Source organism: Anser cygnoides, chromosome 20 (genome assembly GCF_040182565.1).
Source record: "Anser cygnoides isolate HZ-2024a breed goose chromosome 20, Taihu_goose_T2T_genome, whole genome shotgun sequence".
NCBI lineage: Eukaryota > Metazoa > Chordata > Aves > Anseriformes > Anatidae > Anser > Anser cygnoides.
The window spans coordinates 4,617,332-4,639,531 of NC_089892.1; the positions used below are offsets into that span (position 1 = coordinate 4,617,332).

Sequence of the window (22,200 nt, forward strand, 5' to 3'; positions counted from 1 at the left end):
CCTGCTACAGATCACGCAGGCAACCAGGAAAAACAATTCCCGAGCCAAAAAGCTGGCAGAGCAGACCAAGCTATGGCACTGATGCCTCAGCAGCTTAACCGAGCTATTGCTGTGTCAGGGGAAAATGCTTTGCCCAGAGGCTGGATGTTGCTCCCTGCCTGACTGTAATGCTAGAGACAAAAGCATGTCACGACAAAGACATGGAGAAGCCAAAATTGCTCAGTCACAAGCAAGCCTTTAATGAACTAAGTCTGTCTTTACAAGGTGTTTTTCCTTTGTTTCTCAGCAGCTCCACAGTTTACTGGGTGGTGGCAACCTGCGGCAGTTTCAGATAGACGGCGTTCCAGTAGTTCACGAACGAGGCTCTCAGATTCTGCTTCACGGAATCGTAGTTTAAGTTGCTGTTGATATCCAGGTAGTAACCGCCCTCAGTGGTGTAGGGCAGCCAGGTAACGGGCACCTCTGAATACCCTTTGTTGGGATCACTGGGAAAAAAGAAATAGACGTTCTGTTTTATGAGGGCAGCTTGTGGATGTAGCAAGGCTTGTGTTGTCTGGGGATCCTGCCTGTGCTCACGGGAGGCTTTAAGTGAGTGCAAGAAAAGAGTTTGACATTGAGACAAGTGATAGCGCTTCTGCCTCCTAGGAGCAAGTTGTCAACATGCATTCTCCTCCTTTGGTCCCCCCAGTATCAGTCCTGGCTGCACGCAGCAGCTTAACTACTGTCTGAACTCCAGGGTTCAGAAACAAGCTTCAACATTAAGTTTGAGCAGAGATCACAGGTTCTGAAAATGCTTCTGCTGTCCCCGGGTGTTCTCTGGATGAGGAGAGCTCAGAGCAAACTCCACCACTGGGAGACATAGAACCAGATTTGAGATGGAAGCACAGACAGAGAGCACCCTGCTTTTGAGAATTGCTTCTGAAAAGTTAATGGGCAAAAGCAGGAGGTTGAAGTGCTGTAGCAAGCCCCACGTGTGGAACCAGAATCACTTACCCTGTCCTGGCAAAATTGGTCCAATAAGCAATCATGGCAGCTGAGAGAGTCCTGTGCTTGGGCAGGTAGCCTAGAGGGGTGGCAAAGGGTTTCCCAAACACGTACTGCAGGTCATCAGCGTGGTCTGCTCCTACCCAGCTTGGGTAGATGGGCATCCGAGATGGCTCGGAGAACACATAGCTGTATGTCTTGCCACTCCTGGGGAAATAAAATAAAGGGGTGCAGATTCATAACTGTGCTCCAAACATCAGCAGAGCCAGACCCTGAGCCTTGTACGATGCTCATGTGTTTGGAATTGTCTAAGATTTGCTTTCAGGAGAAAACTTTCTATCTAGTAATTTTTAGCTTCCACTTCTGACTGTCACTCTAACCCTCCTATCATCCAGCTGGTGTGTCTCATGGATTTGAACAGTGCCAGGATGAAGCTGGGTGTTTTGGAGATGCAAAAACTTGTTTCAATGGTAATTTAAAACTCTTTCTCAGCATGACTCCCTTATAGCATTAGAGAAGTAACGTTTCTACGAGCCACATGTAGGTGGCTCCTTCAATTTCAGCCCTCTTAAACAGCTCCTCAGCCCCTTGTGCCGGGAGTGCAGCATCTCAGGCCGCCCCCCCCAGGCTTTGGGCTGCTGCCATCACTGAGCTGCTCACCGGGCATTCCGCAGGTGCAGGTTCAGTGTCCACTGTGTGGGAATCAGGAAAATGTAGTCAGTACTCAGGTCCACCACTGTCCTCTTCATGACTTCCTGATCTGGGTTGTTACCCCACAGCTCTGTGTAGATATCGTACGTGAGCTTGGCTCCTCTTTCCCCCCTGTCCGCAGTAAGTCCTTTGACCAAGTCATAGACGTCGCTCCTGAAAAGACAAGATTTCCACCCATTATGGACCAGCAGCTTGAAGCGTGGTGTGGGAACTGCTCCCAGCTCCCTTTGACGTTCACAACCAACCCTGTGGTCAGCAGCTGTTTGGTGGAATAAAAGCCAGGGATTTCAGTGCAGCTCTTAGATGGGGGGCACGTGCTCCACAACTTTCTCAGCAGAGCAGCTTGAGGCCAAATGGGACACAAGCTCCTTTAGTCGGTAAGCACCCAGAATCTGTTTTTTTGTACCTGCTCTGCACAGAAGAACAGCAGGGCTGCCAAGCCTATCGCTTAATACCACTGAGTTCAGGAGCACCTTAGAGATATTTGGGGAGGCTTCCCCACTAACAAATCCTTTGTCTTGAAGACTCTGGACTTGGCAACAGATCTGTTAGACACCCCAGCTTGGAGAGACATCCTGTTTTGAAGCTAGTGCCTTCTCCAGTCAGGACTAAGTCCTCGGTGTGGGAGGGATAATTAAAGTTGAAGTTCCTTTCGGTAAGGGTTTTAAGAAAGTCCTTTTCTTACGCAGTGATTTTCACCAGCGGGCTGTTGATAGCAGGTATATCGATGCCAGCAAAGAAGTGTCCGTCCATGTCGTTGACCCCAGCGATGTAGTCGATGTCAGCAGCGTTGGCAAAGAGTTTCTCTGGCACGTCTGGGAGGAAGTCTCCATCGATGACAGGCGTGATGGCAAGTGTATGAACCAGGGGACCTGCAGCAGGAGACAAAACCAGAATGTGTTAGGAGCACAGCAAGGCAGATGTGTGGCCTGGCATACCCCATTGCTTGAGGAATTGTAGAAAGAAAAGGCTGAGGGGAAGGAGAGCTTGGGGGGTGACTTCAGCATGGGTAGGATGTCACCGGGGAGCAGGGTGACTGCAGGATCATGTTCAGTAAACCCCTTCCTGGAGGTGGAGGAGAAAAGCAAGAGATTTGCCTGCCAGGTGCTGGCAGGCAACATCAACAATTCCTTTCCTTCTTTCCCCAGTCCGCTCCCCAGAGCCAAAGGTTGGGAAGAGCAGAACTTCTCCTCCCCAGCCCATCTGGCTGGTCTGCCTCACACCCGTGCAGCAGCACAGCAGCGGCTCAGCCACTCTCTGCTCTGAGCAGGGCTGAGTGCTGGGGCTGCTTGCTAGGACCACAAGTAATAGCCCCCAGCAAGCGGAGGGAGTTTCTTGGGAAGGAAACTGCCACAGGCAGCAGAAGTGCAAATGTTCTCCACCTGCTGTGAGCCCAGCAGACCCTACGCTGCACCCAGTGGCTCGAGGGAAGGTAGGAGGGTGTGCGGTCAATTATTTTGTTGTTTTTAAGCTGTGTTCTGGAATTGCTGCTTTCACAAAACAGAAAGTGCAGACCAGAAGCTACCTGTTTTGGCACCAAGACATGACCCTTGGACAACTGCTCTGCCACTGCTGCCGCTGCACACCCAACAGCATTCATTCAGCGCAGCGTGCACCTGCCTGGGGAAGGGTGACTGTGAAATCTGTCATTGCTGTCCCCCTTGAAGGACCCAAGCACTGCTTAACTACTCCTGGCAACCACGCCAGTGCCCCCTCGAAGGCACAGGGAGCCTCTTGTGTGCGGAGGACCCAGCGCGGGCTGCGGGACTTACTGGCCAGGTTGACGAGCTGCTGCTTGTAGGCCAGTGTCACAGCTTTGGGGTCGCTGACACGCAGGCAGTTGGCCAGGGCTTTGGTGTTGCTTGTGGGGCAGCCCACTTGTTGTCCAACCTGCACAAGGAGAGAAAGAAGAACCTCATGGCATTACCCTCAGAAGCCAGGCTTCATTCCCAGCTCCCTAGAGAAGAGGTTGGTGTTAATCTCAAAGAACGCATGTTTGGCGGCATGGCTCCTCCGGGTCCCTTGCTTTTTATGCTCTTCTCTATGAAATGCCTTTTTTGTTCCCTCAAGCAAGACTTCAGCTTCAGGATTGCTGCCCAGCATGGCACAGCTGTGATCCAGCCAGCCCAGGTAGGTGTGTGGGGTCCCCAACTGTCCCATGTGCCAGCTGGGGTCCCAACCCGCACGTTACCTTTTTAGCCCAGTAGAGTGGGTCCTTCTGGATGGCCCAGCTGCACAGGCTGACGCCGCTCTGGCTGATGGCTCTCTTGAACAGGCCTGCATTCTTTGGGGACAGTATCTGCAGCACGAAATAGAAACAGTCGATTTCAGTAATGAATTCCTGAAGAGATGATTGCCTGCCAGAGCTGGCTGATCCCCCACACAGCTTGTGCACAAGGCCAGGGAAGCTGCCAGCTCTCGTGATACTGAACAGGCTCAGTAGTTAAAAGGTGATATGGTGAAAAGGGGAGAAGAGGAGCAGGGGGACGTGGCAACTAACAGCTGTTTCACCAGAGATCCCCAAAGTGAGGACGCATGCCTGCGGTGGGGCAGCTGCTTAAAGTGAAGAAGGAGGAGTAGCTACACAACAAGGAGGCTGAGCCCTGCTGTCCCCAGGCAGGAGAGGATGCTGATCAGGTGGAGGAAGGCCACGGAGTGCCGAAGGGACTGGCTTTCCCATTTACAGGAAAGAGAAGTGGCTGCAGCGGAGGCTGACAAGGACAACAGACCTGCAGGGAGACACTGGTGGCACCGGCTGACTCTCCGAAGATGGTGATGTTGTCTGGGTCACCCCCGAAGGCCTTGATATTCCTCTTCACCCAGGCAATAGCCATGTGCTGGTCCTTCAGCCCATAGTTCCCTGAGCAACGGAGGGCACCCGCCGTTGAGTCAGGGCACAGCCAAAGCCGATAAGTTGGGGTCCTGTGGCAGGATCCCCTAAAAGAGAGCAGCTCGGGTACCTGGCATGTTTGAGTCTCCAGTGCTCAGGAAGCCCAGGGGCCCCACGCGGTAGTTCAGGGTCACCACAATCACGTTGCCCCGCACTGCGATCTCCTCGCCGTCATAGAGGTAATTGTTACGGAAATTGGTTCCCTCCGCCTCTCCGATAAGGAAGGCGCCGCCGTAGATCCACACCATCACTGGCAAGTTGGTCGAGACTGGGAGAGGAGGAGGACAAGCAGTGTGAACCACGACGTAGCCAGAGGGTGCTGCCGTCACCATGCCTGTTTGCTAAGCACTGCTCCACTTGGGCATTACAGACCTCCTGGGGCTGGTGCAAACGCCCCTTCCTTCATTGTCACCTCACCCTCACCACAGGCAAAGTATTCCCAGGACAGTAAATATGTGTGGACCACAAAAAGTGGCTGAGAATCTCCTCCCCAGGTCTCCGCCAAGCACATACCCTCTTTCTTCCCTTGAGGGATCCAGATGTTCAGGTAGAGGCAGTCCTCTTTCCCTCGGACATCATTTTGCTCAAGTGTCGTCTGCATGCAGCAGTTTTGGAACTCTGTTGCCTTCAGCGTTCCTGGGAGGAGAGAGAGAACACACCAGGTCCTAGTTAGAGGTGCCAGCTCTGTCTTTTGGTTGCAAGCTGTCCGTCCATCCTTCCTCCTCTCCGTAAGTCCAGCACAGAGGCAGCAAAGCCTCCCCAGCCACCGTGACTGGCCCGAGGGAGTGACAACGGGGTACCCTTTCCTGTGTGAACTGGCTCTGGACAGCCAGGGCACGAGAAGGAGAGATTCAGGTGCCATGCTTTGGATTTGTTACTTCAGGTGGTCACTTGGGAGCACTTGGATGCAGACTCTCATACCTGCCCTGAGACTCAGCTTTTTCTTGGCATTGCATAGGGCACTGTTAGTGCAGTACCTTCTACCTATCTAATGGACGGAAGAGACAAAAGTTGGAAACAAAACCCCAAAGGCATTCCAAAGCTGGATCTTACCTTGCCATCCAGGATGAGGTTTGGGGTCTTCCAGAGTGTTTGGGGGGGCAGCAAAGGGGATCCCTCTGAAGATGTCGATGTAGTTCCCGAAGAGTCCCAACTGTTTATTCTCGCCTTCCACGAAACCTCCCTCGGTGCGCACCACACCCAGCTAAATGTGGCACCGTTGAGAAGAGGGGAAAGTAAATCCATTGCAGTCCTTCGTGGCTCAGGCTCCTCGTGATGCCAGCAACCACAGCGTACCCTGGCTGGAGGGTCCCCCCACGGGGGGCTAACTCGCAGCCTCCCTTCACCAACCATCCCTTTGGTTCCTTGTGGAAAGCCCACGGGTTGCTGCTGCTGGAGACGTGCCCGTGCAGATGTCCAGCACGCTGCCCGTTGGAGCAGACAGGCAGCAGCAATTTCCCTGCTCTTCCATGCACACACCACAGAAGGTGAGAACCTGCAGCCTGAAGATGTAAACCAGGCCAGAGCTGCTACAGAACCGTGCAGGGAACTTTTAGAAGAATGTCACTGAGAACCTTTGCCATGTTTAGGGCAGGAAAATACCGTGCCGTTGATGTCACTGTTTGGGCTTCAGGGTAGACATAGCAGGATTTTGCTCATTCAGGCAGGAACAGGCAAAAGGTTTTCCAAGTTATAAGAAATGCCTCTGTACTTACCGTTGCAGCCCATGCTACCCCAAGGTAGCAGCACAAGGCAAGACACAGGATCTCCCAGCGAGGCATGGTGCGTGCACCCGAGGAGCCGGTCCCCAGCCAGAGGCTGACGTCTGTATATATAGCTACGAGTGCGGCTATGTGTCAATGCCGTGACCCAGTTTCTATTCTAAGTTGCAGGAGCCCCGGCACACTTGTCCTTCAGTAGGCTGAGGCCAAGCCATGGCTGAGGTAGACTGGTGTCACGGTGTGAGAGCCCTGCAGATGTTGCCTTTGTGGGATGAAGGTCAAATGTAAGGCAATATCTCAATCTAACAAAAAACAGGGAACATAATGCTGAAGCCTTGAGAAGCCTCACACAAGTGCAGGAGATTGAAATTATATTAAACCATGCACTAGAGCGTATTACCAACCACTAATGATAAACCTTCCACTTGTAACACACTGAGCAATGAACAAGACCCAGGAAATGCCAGCAGATCTTTAATTTCTGTGACTGCACGGTAACAATCCAGCCAGTGATAGCAGACTAACGGCCAGAGTGGGCAACCTCTGTGAGCCTGAAGCTCTGCCACATTGCCTTCTTCTTGCAGTCCTTGTTAACTTCTGGCGAAGTCAAAATGCAATTGTGAAGCGTGTTAGCTAGTAAGGACAACGTACGCTACATCCAACAGAAGGGAATAATTCACTGCCAGGAAGTGTTTTTGTCCTGCTGGCTTTATTTCCAAGATCACCGGCTCGGCTTGATGCTGAAGTCATTGCACAGAATTTTAATTCACCTTGGATAAGGAAAAGTGCATTTTTCTGTTTTCCACATGTCCATCAACCCAGACAAGGTGTACTTCTCACAGATGGAGAGATTTGAGAATGCAATTTTGTCTATTTTCAGGTGTGTTTCCACCTGATTTTGATTCTGGTCTCTACTGTGTGTTTGACTGAGCTGCAAAGCAAACAGGAACCGTTGGAGCTAACAGTTACTGAACCATCCAGGGTTGTAGCTTCTGTTCAACAGCAAAGTTTGCCTTCCCTTTTTCTCTTTACATGAAGCTCAGGTACTTAGTGGTGGGACCTCAGAACCTGCAGAGAGCCAGGAACATCCAGGTGATCCACCCCTGCACCACCTCCTAGCAGCATCAGCCAGGACCAAGGGCAGATTCCTCAGACTTACCATGGAATAGGCCAGATACGGCAACAGGAGTTTCAGCTTGTCTGGGTGGATGTTGACATTGGCTTTTACTGCATTCCGGGACCAGACTGGGCGGACTTCAAAGAGCTAAAACAATACATCATCATTTCAGGTACGTGCCCCTCGCTCGCTTTCCTGACATGACATTGTCATGCCTTGACAAATATGTATCATATCCATCACTTACAAGGGGAACTGCAGCTGTTCAGGATGCCAAATATTCTGGTATCCCTGTCAGAATATGCCAGTACAACCCCACTTGTCTGATAGATAACAGAAAAAGCAGATGCATATTTGGCTACAGTCACAAAGGATAGCTGGTATCAACTGAGAATTGAACCCAAAAGCCTGGCTTCAGAAGCCTGGTGTAATTGGATGGGCCCGTATCTTGAATGAGGTTAAACAGGAAATTTCACATCACAGAAAACGTTCAGAGAAGCCGACAAGTAGTTGTGATCCCAACAATTCTTCTGGGAAGTCAAAGAAAATGGCTGCATGCAGTCTTTTCAAGCACAGCATGCAAGTGTAGAGTGCTCAGCCCAGCTCAGGGACGTGGCACGTACCTTCCTCAGCTCTTCCTCCACCTTTCTATCCACAGCATTGGTGCACACTTTCTTCCAGGTCTGTACAGCAGCATCCAGCGGTTTTGTTGGGACTTCTTCCTCATCAAAGTTCAAAAAGATAGCGTTGTGTGGGCGACGGGCCCTGCTGAGGCCAATGAGGTTCTCACCAGACACCTGGGGGTTGTTGTAGCCATCCCTAGGAAGGAAACAAGGCAAAGGGCTGTGTTTACTTCCTGCCTGTGGCACACGCAGACATGGCTTTTAAGGGAACACATGAAAATGAAGTATGATTATTTGATTTTTGATGTGAAGGGATACAGCCGTGTAAGGAGTGGGTCTTCTTTTGTCCCCAGCATAGGCCCAGGGAGCATACTGGTAACTGTAAAGGACTCACCGCTGAGGAAAGGTCATTTCAAGTTTTAAAAACAAGCGGCCAAACTACCTCTAGTTGCCTGTTGAAGGAGATCCCCCGTACTATGTGAGAGAAACCCCTCAAGCAGTTGATTACTAATTTGCACAAAATGTATGTGCTTCAGAACAGGCTTCCCGCTCTGCCTCTGCTCTCCTGGAGTTACTGGGTATCAGTAGAGGACATCGACAAAGTAAAATGGAAACACAGGTAATAAGATAAGTTTGCTTTGCTAAGTGTTAATGAAGGACTACAGTGAGAAATCGAAAGATGTTTCTTGTGGGAGACCTTGCAGATTGTTCTCCTGGCAAAAGTAACCAGGGGCCAGCAGGCAACAGGCCCGGTGAATGTGGTCACAGGACACATGGCATTGACTCAACATACTCTGCACTCAGCTGCAGCCCCCTGGAAGCAGGCAGAAAGCCACACTCATGCATCCTACACCGCATGTCGTGTCCTGCGGGGAGCAGTCATCTTCTATTGAAGCATTCAGCAGCTGATATTGATGAAATAGATGAACAATACATTTAATGCTGACGTGATGCTTCAAGAGCACAGTTCCTATAACAACACTGAAGTCAGAATGCATTGGATGCATCTTCATGTGATGGAAAATCAAACCTGAACTTGAAAACCTGTCTGTTGTAAGCGTATATCAATGCAACAAAATGTTTCACGTTCCTTTCCTTCCAAGAACCAACGCGGACTATTTACTATATCAGGAGAAAAGGCACTAACCGGTGTTGGGTATCTGGTCGATAAAAATAGTCAACAGGAGTGTCTAAACGTGAGAAAATTGGTGGAGGGATGTAGAGAGGCAATTCTCTATTGAAAAATTCTTCCTTCTCTGGTTTGAGCATTAGGACTTTGTCATACATGGAGGTTTGTTTGCCATCAGGCCCAGAGTGCATTGCCAGGTACTGGAAATCAGACATTCCTGTGAGAAGGAGACGTTAAAACATTGTGAAATCATGGTGAAGATAATACTTCTCCCAACACTCAGCTTTCAGGAGCAGTTGTCTGATAAGTCCATGCAAAGGTTTATATAGAAAGGAGGCTGTAACAACAGACGACTTGCTTTTCTTTGCAGTCTTGAATTCTTCAAGTGAAACATTTCCCTTTCCCATCAGCCCTTCCCATCAATCCTTAAGCTTTGCGGACCCAAACACAAGTATTACCTTGGAATTTGTAAACAGTGGTGACAATCCCAACAATTTCCATTTCAAACCGGACTTCTGGCTGGACTGGCTCTTCCGCGTCCACCTGCGTCTTATTCCTCCTGGTCCTCCTCCTCACCCTGAGCAGCATGGTGGAGGTGGGGAAGCGATTGGCGCACACGGGGTGGCAGTAGGGGTCCTTGGGGCGAAAACACAGCTCCAGCCTTTTGGCAGGGTCGGCGTAGATCTGCGTCGGAGAGGACAGCGGCAGTCTCTGTTAGCACGGCGCCAGGGCTGGCGGCTCCCTGCAGCACCTCGGGGGCACCCTTGGGTGCTCCGACCCCATCTGACACCTCCCATCCCACCTCCCTCCCCCGGCTGCGGCCCAGGCGAGGAGCATCACCCCGACACCTCGAGAAAAACCATCCCTCAGCCCCAGCAGCCCACAGATGAGGGGATCCCAATAGGGGGACCCCAGCGGGGGGATCCCAACGCGAGCCCCCCCCTCACCCCACCCTGCCCACAGCCTGGACCGCGCTCCCCGCTCCCCAGCGGCCCCTCACCCGCGACACCCCTTCCTCTCCTCCCAGCGTCCGCAGCACGGCTCCGACATCCCGCACCAGCCCCGGGTACTCCACGGACACCATGCGCGGCGTGCGGGGCAGCTGCACCACGGCCGAGCCCCGCTCCCCCCAGCACCGCCCGGCCGCCGCCATCGCCCCGGCAGCCGCCCGGCAGCCGCCCGGCGCCGCCCCGCGGGCTCAGCGCGATGGTTCCGCACCTCCGAGGTTCCTACCCGCCTCGGTCACAGCCCTGGCCGGGTCCCGGGAGCCGAAGCCGGCCGCGAGGCCGTTTGCAGCCCCCCCGAGAGAGCCCCTGGGAGCCTTCAGGGGTGCAGGCTGCGGGGCGTGGCGCTGTGGAGGCCGTCGCCTCCATGCTGGTTGATGCTCGCCTGAGCATGAGCCGCGGTGCGCCCAGGTGGCTGGTGTCAGGAATTGTGCGGCCAGCAGGGCCAGGGAGGCGATGTCCCCCTGTGCTCTGCTCTGCTGAGGCCGCACCTCGGGCGCTGGGTTCAGCTCTGGGCCCCTCACGACAAGGAGGACATCCAGAGCAGGGCTGTGAAGCTGGTGAGGGGTCTGGGACGCGAGTCCTGTGAGGGGCGGCTGAGGGAGCTGGGGGCGTTTGACCTGGAGAGGAGGAAGCATCCCACATCCAGCTCTGCCTCCTGGGCATCCTCTAGCCAGTGCTTCCCCCTGTGCATCCCACACCCAGCGCTCCCCCTGTGCCGCCATCCCCTGGCAATGGGCCGCTCTCGCACTGCCCCTCGGCGGGCACTGCCCGCACTGCAGCGGCTCCAGGCCGGGCAGGCCGGGAGGGCTGGGAGCAATTCTCCTTGCCCTGCTTCGCCCCGGCCTCTGGGGCCTTCTTTTCCGAGGGAGAACGATCAACACATGGTAAGCAGGCGGCGAGAAGGTGCCGGTGTGGGGCAGGGTTGGTGTCACCCACAGTGGTGTGAAGTCGGGAATAATTCCAGGCACAAATCCTGGGTGACAAATCCTGGTCCTCGTCTTCCTTCCTGAGCTGTAGCCCCGCAGCCTGGCCTTTGCCAAGCAGCCCTGTGGCCAGAAACCCATGCAGGATAAATTCCCCCTTGCTTGCTTGGTTTTTAATAGCGAACTGGGCACCGATTCACTAAGAGGTTTGTGTTGCATCTATTACAACTGCAGTTAGCTCTGAGTTCTTTGTTATTAGTGTGGCTGATTGTAAGGTGGCAGCATCCAAAGGCTCAGATCAGCATTGGGTCCGTCCTGCTACAGATCACGCAGGCAACCAGGAAAACCAATTCCCGAGCCAAAAAGCTGGCAGAGCAGACCAAGCTATGGCACTGATGCCTCAGCAGCTTAACCGAGCTATTGCTGTGTCAGGGGAAAATGCTTTGCCCAGAGGCTGGATGTTGCTCCCTGCCTGACTGTAATGCTAGAGACAAAAGCATGTCACGACAAAGACATGGAGAAGCCAAAATCGCTCAGTCACAAGCAAGCCTTTAATGAACTAAGTCTGTCTTTACAAGGTGTTTTTCCTTTGTTTCTCAGCAGCTCCACAGTTTACTGGGTGGTGGCAACCTGCGGCAGTTTCAGATAGACGGCGTTCCAGTAGTTCACAAACGAGGCTCTCAGATTCTGCTTCACGGAATCGTAGTTTAAGTTGCTGTTGATATCCAGGTAGTAACCGCCCTCAGTGGTGTAGGGCAGCCAGGTAACGGGCACCTCTGAATACCCTTTGTTGGGATCACTGGGAAAAAAGAAATAGACGTTCTGTTTTATGAGGGCAGCTTGTGGATGTAGCAAGGCTTGTGTTGTCTGGGGATCCTGCCTGTGCTCACGGGAGGCTTTAAGTGAGTGCAAGAAAAGAGTTTGACATTGAGACAAGTGATAGCGCTTCTGCCTCCTAGGAGCAAGTTGTCAACATGCATTCTCCTCCTTTGGTCCCCCCAGTATCAGTCCTGGCTGCACGCAGCAGCTTAACTACTGTCTGAACTCCAGGGTTCAGAAACAAGCTTCAACATTAAGTTTGAGCAGAGATCACAGGTTCTGAAAATGCTTCTGCTGTCCCCAGGTGTTCTCTGGATGAGGAGAGCTCAGAGCAAACTCCACCACTGGGAGACAGAACCAGATTTGAGATGGAAGCACAGACAGAGAGCACCCTGCTTTTGAGAATTGCTTCTGAAAAGTTAATGGGCAAAAGCAGGAGGTTGAAGTGCTGTAGCAAGCCCCACGTGTGGAACCAGAATCACTTACCCTGTCCTGGCAAAATTGGTCCAATAAGCAATCATGGCAGCTGAGAGAGTCCTGTGCTTGGGCAGGTAGCCTAGAGGGGTGGCAAAGGGTTTCCCAAACACGTACTGCAGGTCATCAGCGTGGTCTGCTCCTACCCAGCTTGGGTAGATGGGCATCCGAGATGGCTCGGAGAACACATAGCTGTATGTCTTGCCACGCCTGGGGAAATAAAATAGAGGGGTGCAGATTCATAACTGTGCTCCAAACATCAGCAGAGCCAGACCCTGAGCCTTGTAAGATGCTCATGTGTTTGGAATTGTCTAAGATTTGCTTTCAGGAGAAAACTTTCTAGCTAGTAATTTTTAGCTTCCACTTCTGATTGTCACTCTAACCCTCCTATCATCCAGCTGGTGTGTCTCATGGATTTGAACAGTGCCAGGATGAAGCTGGGTGTTTTGGAGATGCAAAAACTTGTTTCAATGGTAATTTAAAACTCTTTCTCAGCATGACTCCCTTATAGCATTAGAGAAGTAACGTTTCTACGAGCCACATGTAGGTGGCTCCTTCAATTTCAGCCCTCTTAAACAGCTCCTCAGCCCCTTGTGCCGGGAGTGCAGCATCTCAGGCGCCCCCCCCCAGGCTTTGGGCTGCTGCCATCACCGAGCTGCTCACCGGGCATTCCGCAGGTGCAGGTTCAGTGTCCACTGTGTGGGAATCAGGAAAATGTAGTCAGTACTCAGGTCCACCACTGTCCTCTTCATGACTTCCTGATCTGGGTTGTTACCCCACAGCTCTGTGTAGATATCGTACGTGAGCTTGGCTCCTCTTTCCCCCCTGTCCGCAGTAAGTCCTTTGACCAAGTCATAGACGTTGCTCCTGAAAAGACAAGATTTCCACCAATTATGGACCAGCAGCTTGAAGCGTGGTGTGGGAACTGCTCCCAGCTCCCTTTGACGTTCACAACCAACCCTGTGGTCAGCAGCTGTTTGGTGGAATAAAAGCCGGGGATTTCAGTGCAGCTCTTAGATGGGGGGCACGTGCTCCACAACTTTCTCAGCAGAGCAGCTTGAGGCCAAATGGGACACAAGCTCCTTTAGTCGGTAAGCACCCAGAATCTGTTTTTTGTACCTCCTCTGCACAGAAGAGCAGCAGGGCTGCCAAGCCTATCGCTTAATACCACTGAGTTCAGGAGCACCTTAGAGATATTTGGGGAGGCTTCCCCACTAACAAATCCTGTGTCTTGAAGACTCTGGACTTGGCAACATATCTGTTAGACACCCCAGCTTGGAGTGACATCCTGTTTTGAAGCTAGTGCTTTCTCCAGTCAGGACTAAGTCCTCGGTGTGGGGGGGATAATTAAAGTTGAAGTTCCTTTCGGTAAGGGTTTTAAGAAAGTCCTTTTCTTACGCAGTGATTTTCACCAGCGGGCTGTTGATAGCAGGTATATCGATGCCAGCAAAGAAGTGTCCGTCCATGTCGTTGACCCCAGCGATGTAGTCGATGTCAGCAGCGTTGGCAAAGAGTTTCTCTGGCACGTCTGGGAGGAAGTCTCCATCGATGACAGGCGTGATGGCAAGTGTATGAACCAGGGGACCTGCAGCAGGAGACAAAACCAGAATGTGTTAGGAGCACAGCAAGGCAGATGTGTGGCCTGGCATACCCCATTGCTTGAGGAATTGTAGAAAGAACAGGCTGAGGGGAAGGAGAGCTTGGGGGGTGACTTCAGCATGGGTAGGATGTCACCGGGGAGCAGGGTGACTGCAGGATCATGTTCAGTAAACCCCTTCCTGGAGGTGGAGGAGAAAAGCAAGAGATTTGCCTACCAGCTGCTGGCAGGCAACATCAACAATTCCTTTCCTTCTTTCCCCAGTCCGCTCCCCAGAGCCAAAGGTTGGGAAGAGCAGAACTTCTCCTCCCCAGCCCATCTGGCTGGTCTGCCTCACACCCGTGCAGCAGCACAGCAGCGGCTCAGCCACTCTCTGCTCTGAGCAGGGCTGAGTGCTGGGGCTGCTTGCTAGGACCACAAGTAATAGCCCCCAGCAAGCGGAGGGAGTTTCTTGGGAAGGAAACTGCCACAGGCAGCAGAAGTGCAAATGTTCTCCACCTGCTGTGAGCCCAGCAGACCCTACGCTGCACCCAGTGGCTCGAGGGAAGGTAGGAGGGTGTGCGGTCAATTATTTTGTTGTTTTTAAGCTGTGTTCTGGAATTGCTGCTTTCACAAAACAGAAAGTGCAGACCAGAAGCTACCTGTTTTGGCACCAAGGCATGACCCTCGGACAACTGCTCTGCCACTGCTGCCGCTGCACACCCAACAGCATTCATTCAGCGCAGCGTGCACCTGCCTGGGGAAGGGCGACTGTGAAATCTGTCATTGTTGTCCCCCTTGAAGGACCCAAGCACTGCTTAACTACTCCTGGCAACCACGCCAGTGCCCCCTCGAAGGCACAGGGAGCCTCTTGTGTGCGGAGGACCCAGCGCGGGCTGCAGGACTTACTGGCCAGGTTGATGAGCTGCTGCTTGTAGGCCAGTGTCACAGCTTTGGGGTCGCTGACACGCAGGCAGTTGGCCAGGGCTTTGGTGTCGCTTGTGGGGCAGCCCACTTGTTGTCCAACCTGCACAAGGAGAGAAAGAAGAACCTCATGGCATTACCCTCAGAAGCCAGGCTTCATTCCCAGCTCCCTAGAGAAGAGGTTGGTGTTAATCTCAAAGAACGCATGTTTGGCGGCATGGCTCCTCCGGGTCCCTTGCTTTTTATGCTCTTCTCTATGAAATGCCTTTTTTGTTCCCTCAAGCAAGACTTCAGCTTCAGGATTGCTGCCCAGCATGGCACAGCTGTGATCCAGCCAGCCCAGGTAGGTGTGTGGGGTCCCCAACTGTCCCATGTGCCAGCTGGGGTCCCAACCCGCACGTTACCTTTTTAGCCCAGTAGAGTGGGTCCTTCTGGATGGCCCAGCTGCACAGGCTGACGCCGCTCTGGCTGATGGCTCTCTTGAACAGGCCTGCATTCTTTGGGGACAGTATCTGCAGCACGAAATAGAAACAGTCGATTTCAGTAATGAATTCCTGAAGAGATGATTGCCTGCCAGAGCTGGCTGATCCCCCACACAGCTTGTGCACAAGGCCAGGGAAGTTGCCAGCTCTCGTGATACTGAACAGGCTCAGTAATTAAAAGGTGATATGGTGAAAAGGGGAGAAGAGGAGCAGGGGGACGTGGCAAGTAACAGCTGTTTCACCAGAGATCCCCAAAGTGAGGACGCATGCCTGCGGTGGGGCAGCTGCTTAAAGTGAAGAAGGAGGAGTAGCTACACAACAAGGAGGCTGAGCCCTGCTGTCCCCAGGCAGGAGAGGATGCTGATCAGGTGGAGGAAAGCCACGGAGTGCCGAAGGGACTGGCTTTCCCATTTACAGGAAAGAGAAGTGGCTGCAGTGGAGGCTGACAAGGACAACAGACCTGCAGGGAGACACTGGTGGCACCGGCTGACTCTCCGAAGATGGTGATGTTGTCTGGGTCACCCCCGAAGGCCTTGATATTCCTCTTCACCCAGGCAATAGCCATGTGCTGGTCCTTCAGCCCATAGTTCCCTGAGCAACGGAGCGCACCCGCCGTTGAGTCAGGGCACAGCCAAAGCCGATAAGTTGGGGTCCTGTGGCAGGATCCCCTAAAAGAGAGCAGCTCGGGTACCTGGCATGTTTGAGTCTCCAGTGCTCAGGAAGCCCAGGGGCCCCACGCGGTAGTTCAGGGTCACCACAATCACGTTGCCCCGCACTGCGATCTCCTCGCCGTCATAGAGGTAATTGTTACGGAAATTGGTTCCCTCCGCCTCTCCGATAAGGAAGGCGCCGCCGTAGATCCACACCATCACTGGCAAGTTGGTCGAGACTGGGAGAGGAGGAGGACAAGCAGTGTGAACCACGACGTAGCCAGAGGGTGCTGCCCGTCACCATGCCTGTTTGCTAAGCACTGCTCCACTTGGGCATTACAGACCTCCTGGGGCTGGTGCAAATGCCCCTTCCTTCATTGTCACCTCACCCTCACCACAGGCAAAGTATTCCCAGGACAGTAAATATGTGTGGACCACAAAAAGCGGCTGAGAATCTCCTCCCCAGGTCTCCGCCAAGCACATACCCTCTTTCTTCCCTTGAGGGATCCAGATGTTCAGGTAGAGGCAGTCCTCTTTCCCTCGGACATCATTTTGCTCAAGTGTCGTCTGCATGCAGCAGTTTTGGAACTCTGTTGCCTTCAGCGTTCCTGGGAGGAGAGAGAGAACACACCAGGTCCTAGTTAGAGGTGCCAGCTCTGTCTTTTGGTTGCAAGCTGTCCGTCCATCCTTCCTCCTCTCCGTAAGTCCAGCACAGAGGCAGCAAAGCCTCCCCAGCCACCGTGACTGGCCCGAGGGAGTGACAACGGGGTACCCTTTCCTGTGTGAACTGGCTCTGGACAGCCAGGGCACGAGAAGGAGAGATTCAGGTGCCATGCTTTGGATTTGTTACTTCAGGTGGTCACTTGGGAGCACTTGGATGCAGACTCTCATACCTGCCCTGAGACTCAGCTTTTTCTTGGCATTGCATAGGGCACTGTTAGTGCAGTACCTTCTACCTATCTATAATGGACGGAAGAGACAAAAGTTGGAAACAAAACCCCAAAGGCATTCCAAAGCTGGATCTTACCTTGCCATCCAGGATGAGGTTTGGGGTCTTCCAGAGTGTTTGGGGGGGCAGCAAAGGGGATCCCTCTGAAGATGTCGATGTAGTTCCCGAAGAGTCCCAGCTGTTTATTCTCGCCTTCCACGAAACCTCCCTCGGTGCGCACCACACCCAGCTAAATGTGGCACCGTTGAGAAGAGGGGAAAGTAAATCCATTGCAGTCCTTCGTGGCTCAGGCTCCTCGTGATGCCAGCAACCACAGCGTACCCTGGCTGGAGGGTCCCCCCACAGGGGGCTAACTCGCAGCCTCCCTTCACCAACCATCCCTTTGGTTCCTTGTGGAAAGCCCACGGGTTGCTGCTGCTGGAGACGTGCCTGTGCAGATGTCCAGCACGCTGCCCGTTGGAGCAGGCAGGCAGCAGCAATTTCCCTGCTCTTCCATGCACACACCACAGAAGGTGAGAACCTGCAGCCTGAAGATGTAAACCAGGCCAGAGCTGCTACAGAACCGTGCAGAGAACTTTTAGAAGAATGTCACTGAGAGCCTTTGCCATGTTTAGGGCAGGAAAATACCTTGCCATCGATGTCATTGTTTGGGCTTCAGGGTAGACATAGCAGGATTTTGCTCATTCAGGCAGGAACAGGCAAAAAGTTTTCCAAGTTATAAGAAATGCCTCTGTACTTACCGTTGCAGCCCGTGCTACCCCAAGGTAGCAGCACAAGGCAAGACACAGGATCTCCCAGCGAGGCATGGTGCGTGCACCCGAGGAGCCGGTCCCCAGCCAGAGGCTGACGTCTGTATATATAGCTACGAGTGCGGCTATGTGTCAATGCCGTGACCCAGTTTCTATTCTAAGTTGCAGGAGCCCCAGCACACTTGTCCTTCAGTAGGCTGAGGCCAAGCCATGGCTGAGGTAGACTGGCATCACGGTGTGAGAGCCCTGCAGATGTTGCCTTTGTGGGATGAAGGTCAAATGTAAGGCAATATCTCAATCTAACAAAAAACAGGGAACATAATGCTGAAGCCTTGAGAAGCCTCACACAAATGCAGGAGATTGAAATTATATTAAACCATGCACTAGAGCATGTTACCAACCACTAATGATAAACCTTCCACTTGTAACACACTGAGCAATGAACAAGACCCAGGAAATGCCAGCAGATCTTTAATGTCTATGACTGCATGGTAACAATCCAGCCAGTGATAGCAGACTAACGGCCAGAGTGGGCAACCTCTGTGAGCCTGAAGCTCTGCCACATTGCCTTCTTCTTGCAGTCCTTGTTAACTTCTGGCAAAATCAAAATGGAATTGAGAAGTGTGTTAGCTAGTAAGGACCACATACGCTACATCCAACAGAAGGGAATAATTCACTGCCAGGAAGTGTTTTTGTCCTGCTGGCTTTATTTCCAAGATCACCGGCTCGGCTTGATGCTGAAGTCATTGCACAGAATTTTAATTCACCTTGGATAAGGAAAAGTGCATTTTTCTGTTTTCCACATGTCCATCAACCCAGACAAGGTGTACTTCTCACAGATGGAGAGATTTGAGAATGCAATTTTGTCTATTTTCAGGTGTGTTTCCACCAGATTTTGATTCTGGTCTCTACTGTGTGTTTGACTGAGCTGCAAAGCAAACAGGAACCGATGGAGCTAACAGTTACTGAACCATCCAGGGTTGTAGCTTCTGTTCAACAGCAAAGTTTGCCTTCCCTTTTTCTCTTTACATGAAGCTCAGGTACTTAGTGGTGGGACCTCAGAACCTGCAGAGAGCCAGGAACATCCAGGTGATCCACCCCTGCACCACCTCCTAGCAGCATCAGCCAGGACCAAGGGCAGATTCCTCAGACTTACCATGGAATAGGCCAGATACGGCAACAGGAGTTTCAGCTTGTCTGGGTGGATGTTGACATTGGCTTTTACTGCATTCCGGGACCAGACTGGGCGGATTTCAAAGAGCTAAAACAATACATCATCATTTCAGGTACGTGCCCCTCGCTCGCTTTCCTGACATGACATTGTCATGCCTTGACAAATATGTAATATCCGTCATTTACAAGGGGAACTGCAGCTGTTCAGGATGCCAAATATTCTGGTATCCCTATCAGAATATGCCAGTACAACCCCACTTGTTTGATAGATAACAGAAAAAGCAGATGCATAGTTGGCTACAGTCACAAAGGATAGCTGGTATCAACTGAGAATTGAACCCAAAAGCCTGGCTTCAGAAGCCTGGTGTAATTGGATGGGCCCGTATCTTGAATGAGGTTAAACAGGAAATTTCACATCACAGAAAACGTTCAGAGAAGCCGACAAGTAGTTGTGATCCCAACAATTTTTCTGGGAAGTCAAAGAAAATGGCTGCATGCAGTCTTTTCAAGCACAGCATGCAAGTGTAGAGTGCTCAGCCCGGCTCAGGGACGTGGCACGTACCTTCCTCAGCTCTTCCTCCACCTTTCTATCCACAGCATTGGTGCACACTTTCTTCCAGGTCTGTACAGCAGCATCCAGGGGTTTTGTTGGGACTTCTTCCTCATCAAAGTTCAAAAAGATAGCGTTGTGTGGGCGACGGGCCCTGCTGAGGCCAATGAGGTTCTCACCAGACACCTGGGGGTTGTTGTAGCCATCCCTAGGAAGGAAACAAGGCAAAGGACTGTGTTTACTTCCTGCCTGTGGCACACGCAGACATGGCTTTCAAGGGAACACATGAAAATGAAGTATGATTGTTTGATTTTTGATGTGAAGGGATACAGCCGTGTAAGGAGTGGGTCTTCTTTTGTCCCCAGCATAGGCCCAGGGAGCATACTGGTAACTGTAAAGGACTCACCGCTGAGGAAAGGTCATTTCAAGTTTTAAAAACAAGCGGCCAAACTACCTCTAGTTGCCTGTTGAAGGAGATCCCCCGTACTATGTGAGAGAAACCCCTCAAGCAGTTGATTACTAATTTGCACAAAATGTATGTGCTTCAGAACAGGCTTCCCGCTCTGCCTCTGCTCTCCTGGAGTTACTGGGTATCAGTAGAGGACATCGACAAAGTAAAATGGAAACACAGGTAATAAGATAAGTTTGCTTTGCTAAGTGTTAATGAAGGACTACAGTGAGAAATCGAAAGATGTTTCTTGTGGGAGACCTTGCAGATTGTTCTCCTGGCAAAAGTAACCAGGGGCCAGCAGGCAACAGGCCCGGTGAATGTGGTCACAGGACACATGGCATTGACTCAACATACTCTGCACTCAGCTGCAGCCCCCTGGAAGCAGGCAGAAAGACACACTCATGCATCCTACACTGCATGTCATGTCCTGCGGGGAGCAGTCATCTTCTATTGAAGCATTCAGCAGCTGATATTGATGAAATAGATGAACAATACATTTAATGCTGCCGTAATGCTTCAAGAGCACAGTTCCTGTAACAACACTGAAGTCAGAATGCATTGGATGCATCTTCATGTGATGGAAAATGAAACCTGAACTTGAAAACCTGTCTGTTGTAAGCGTATATCAATGCAACAAAATGTTTCACGTTCCTTTCCTTCCAAGAACCAACGCGGACTATTTACTATATCAGGAGAAAAGGCACTAACCGGTGTTGGGTATCTGGTCGATAAAAATAGTCAACGGGAGTGTCTAAACGTGAGAAAATTGGTGGAGGGATGTAGAGAGGCAATTCTCTATTGAAAAATTCTTCCTTCTCTGGTTTGAGCATTAGGACTTTGTCATACATGGAGGTTTGTTTGCCATCAGGCCCAGAGTGCATTGCCAGGTACTGGAAATCAGACATTCCTGTGAGAAGGAAACGTTAAAACATTGTGAAATCATGGTGAAGATAATACTTCTCCCAACACTCAGCTTTCAGGAGCAGTTGTCTGATAAGTCCATGCAAAGGTTTATACAGAAAGGAGGCTGTAACAACAGACGACTTGCTTTTCTTTGCAATCTTGAATTCTTCAAGTGAAACATTTCCCTTTCCCATCAGCCCTTCCCATCAATTTTTTGCGGACCCACACACAAGTATTACCTTGGAATTTGTAAACAGTGGTGACAATCCCAACAATTTCCATTTCAAACCGGACTTCTGGCTGGACTGGCTCTTCCGTGTCCACCTGCGTCTTATTCCTCCTGGTCCTCCTCCTCACCCTGAGCAGCATGGTGGAGGTGGGGAAGCGAAACCTCCCGAAAGCTCGAGAAAAAACATCCCTCAGCCCCAGCAGCCCACAGATGAGGGGATCCCAATAGGGGGACCCCAGCGGGGGGATCCCAACGCGAGCCCCCCCCTCACCCCACCCTACCCACAGCCTGGACCGCGCTCCCCGCTCCCCAGCGGCCCCTCACCCGCGACACCCCTTCCTCTCCTCCCAGCGTCCGCAGCACGGCTCCGACATCCCGCACCAGCCCCGGGTACTCCACGGACACCATGCGCGGCGTGCGGGGCAGCTGCACCACGGCCGAGCCCCGCTCCCCCCAGCACCGCCCGGCCGCCGCCATCGCCCCGGCAGCCGCCCGGCAGCCGCCCGGCGCCGCCCCGCGGGCTCAGCGCGATGGTTCCGCACCTCCGAGGTTCCTACCCGCCTCGGTCACAGCCCTGGCTGGGTCCCGGGAGCCGAAGCCGGCCGCGAGGCCGTTTGCAGCCCCCCCGAGAGAGCCCCTGAGAGCCTTCAGGGGTGCAGGCTGCGGGGCGTGGCGCTGTGGAGGCCGTCGCCTCCATGCTGGTTGATGCTCGCCTGAGCATGAGCCGCGGTGCGCCCAGGTGGCTGGTGTCAGGAATTGTGCGGCCAGCAGGGCCAGGGAGGCGATGTCCCCCTGTGCTCTGCTCTGCTGAGGCCGCACCTCGGGCGCTGGGTTCAGCTCTGGGCCCCTCACGACAAGGAGGACATCCAGAGCAGGGCTGTGAAGCTGGTGAGGGGTCTGGGACGCAAGTCCTGTGAGGGGCGGCTGAGGGAGCTGGGGGCGTTTGACCTGGAGAGGAGGAAGCATCCCGTATCCAGCTCTGCCTCCTGGGCATCCTCTAGCCAGTGCTTCCCCCTGTGCATCCCACACCCAGCGCTCCCCCTGTGCCGCCATCCCCTGGCAATGGGCCGCTCTCGCACTGCCCCTCGGCGGGCACTGCCCGCACTGCAGCGGCTCCAGGCCGGGCAGGCCGGGAGGGCTGGGAGCAATTCTCCTTGCCCTGCTTC

General features: G+C 52.7%; 4 protein-coding genes across 5 annotated transcripts; all 4 read right to left on the reverse strand.

Moving 5' to 3' along the window:
• Positions 1-219: 219 nt before the first annotated feature.
• LOC136786686 (bile salt-activated lipase-like) lies at positions 220-6,589 on the reverse strand. 2 transcript variants are annotated; one of them, XM_066980677.1, is made up of 11 exons: positions 6,301-6,589; positions 5,639-5,789; positions 5,099-5,221; positions 4,656-4,853; positions 4,425-4,555; positions 3,887-3,994; positions 3,468-3,585; positions 2,381-2,567; positions 1,645-1,848; positions 994-1,191; positions 220-485 (listed from the first exon to the last, which is right to left on the reverse strand). In XM_066980677.1, the coding sequence occupies exons 1-11, from the start codon at positions 6,364-6,366 to the stop codon at positions 299-301; spliced, it is 1,671 nt and encodes a 556-aa protein (XP_066836778.1). In that variant the 5' UTR covers positions 6,367-6,589; the 3' UTR covers positions 220-298. The 2 variants fall into 2 exon arrangements, with proteins under 2 accessions (XP_066836778.1, XP_066836777.1); XM_066980676.1 differs by lacking the exons at positions 5,639-5,789; positions 6,301-6,589 and having other exon boundaries at positions 5,099-5,632.
• Positions 6,590-6,767: 178 nt separating this feature from the next.
• LOC136786347 (general transcription factor 3C polypeptide 5-like) lies at positions 6,768-10,367 on the reverse strand. Its single transcript, XM_066980693.1, has 6 exons — positions 10,176-10,367; positions 9,634-9,859; positions 9,194-9,392; positions 8,047-8,242; positions 7,466-7,570; positions 6,768-7,374 (listed from the first exon to the last, which is right to left on the reverse strand). Exons 1-6 carry the CDS (start codon positions 10,326-10,328, stop codon positions 7,354-7,356), a joined length of 900 nt encoding a protein of 299 aa, XP_066836794.1. The 5' UTR covers positions 10,329-10,367; the 3' UTR covers positions 6,768-7,353.
• Positions 10,368-11,637: 1,270 nt separating this feature from the next.
• On the reverse strand, positions 11,638-18,182 carry LOC136786327 (bile salt-activated lipase-like). Its single transcript, XM_066980683.1, has 11 exons — positions 17,720-18,182; positions 17,058-17,208; positions 16,516-16,638; positions 16,072-16,269; positions 15,841-15,971; positions 15,303-15,410; positions 14,884-15,001; positions 13,797-13,983; positions 13,062-13,265; positions 12,411-12,608; positions 11,638-11,904 (listed from the first exon to the last, which is right to left on the reverse strand). Exons 1-11 carry the CDS (start codon positions 17,783-17,785, stop codon positions 11,718-11,720), a joined length of 1,671 nt encoding a protein of 556 aa, XP_066836784.1. The 5' UTR covers positions 17,786-18,182; the 3' UTR covers positions 11,638-11,717.
• A 233-nt stretch (positions 18,183-18,415) lies between these two features.
• On the reverse strand, positions 18,416-22,118 carry LOC136786333 (general transcription factor 3C polypeptide 5-like). Its single transcript, XM_066980684.1, has 6 exons — positions 21,592-22,118; positions 21,045-21,206; positions 20,611-20,809; positions 19,464-19,659; positions 18,885-18,989; positions 18,416-18,793 (listed from the first exon to the last, which is right to left on the reverse strand). The coding sequence occupies exons 1-6, from the start codon at positions 22,085-22,087 to the stop codon at positions 18,773-18,775; spliced, it is 1,179 nt and encodes a 392-aa protein (XP_066836785.1). The 5' UTR covers positions 22,088-22,118; the 3' UTR covers positions 18,416-18,772.
• Between the last annotated feature and the right edge of the window lie 82 nt (positions 22,119-22,200).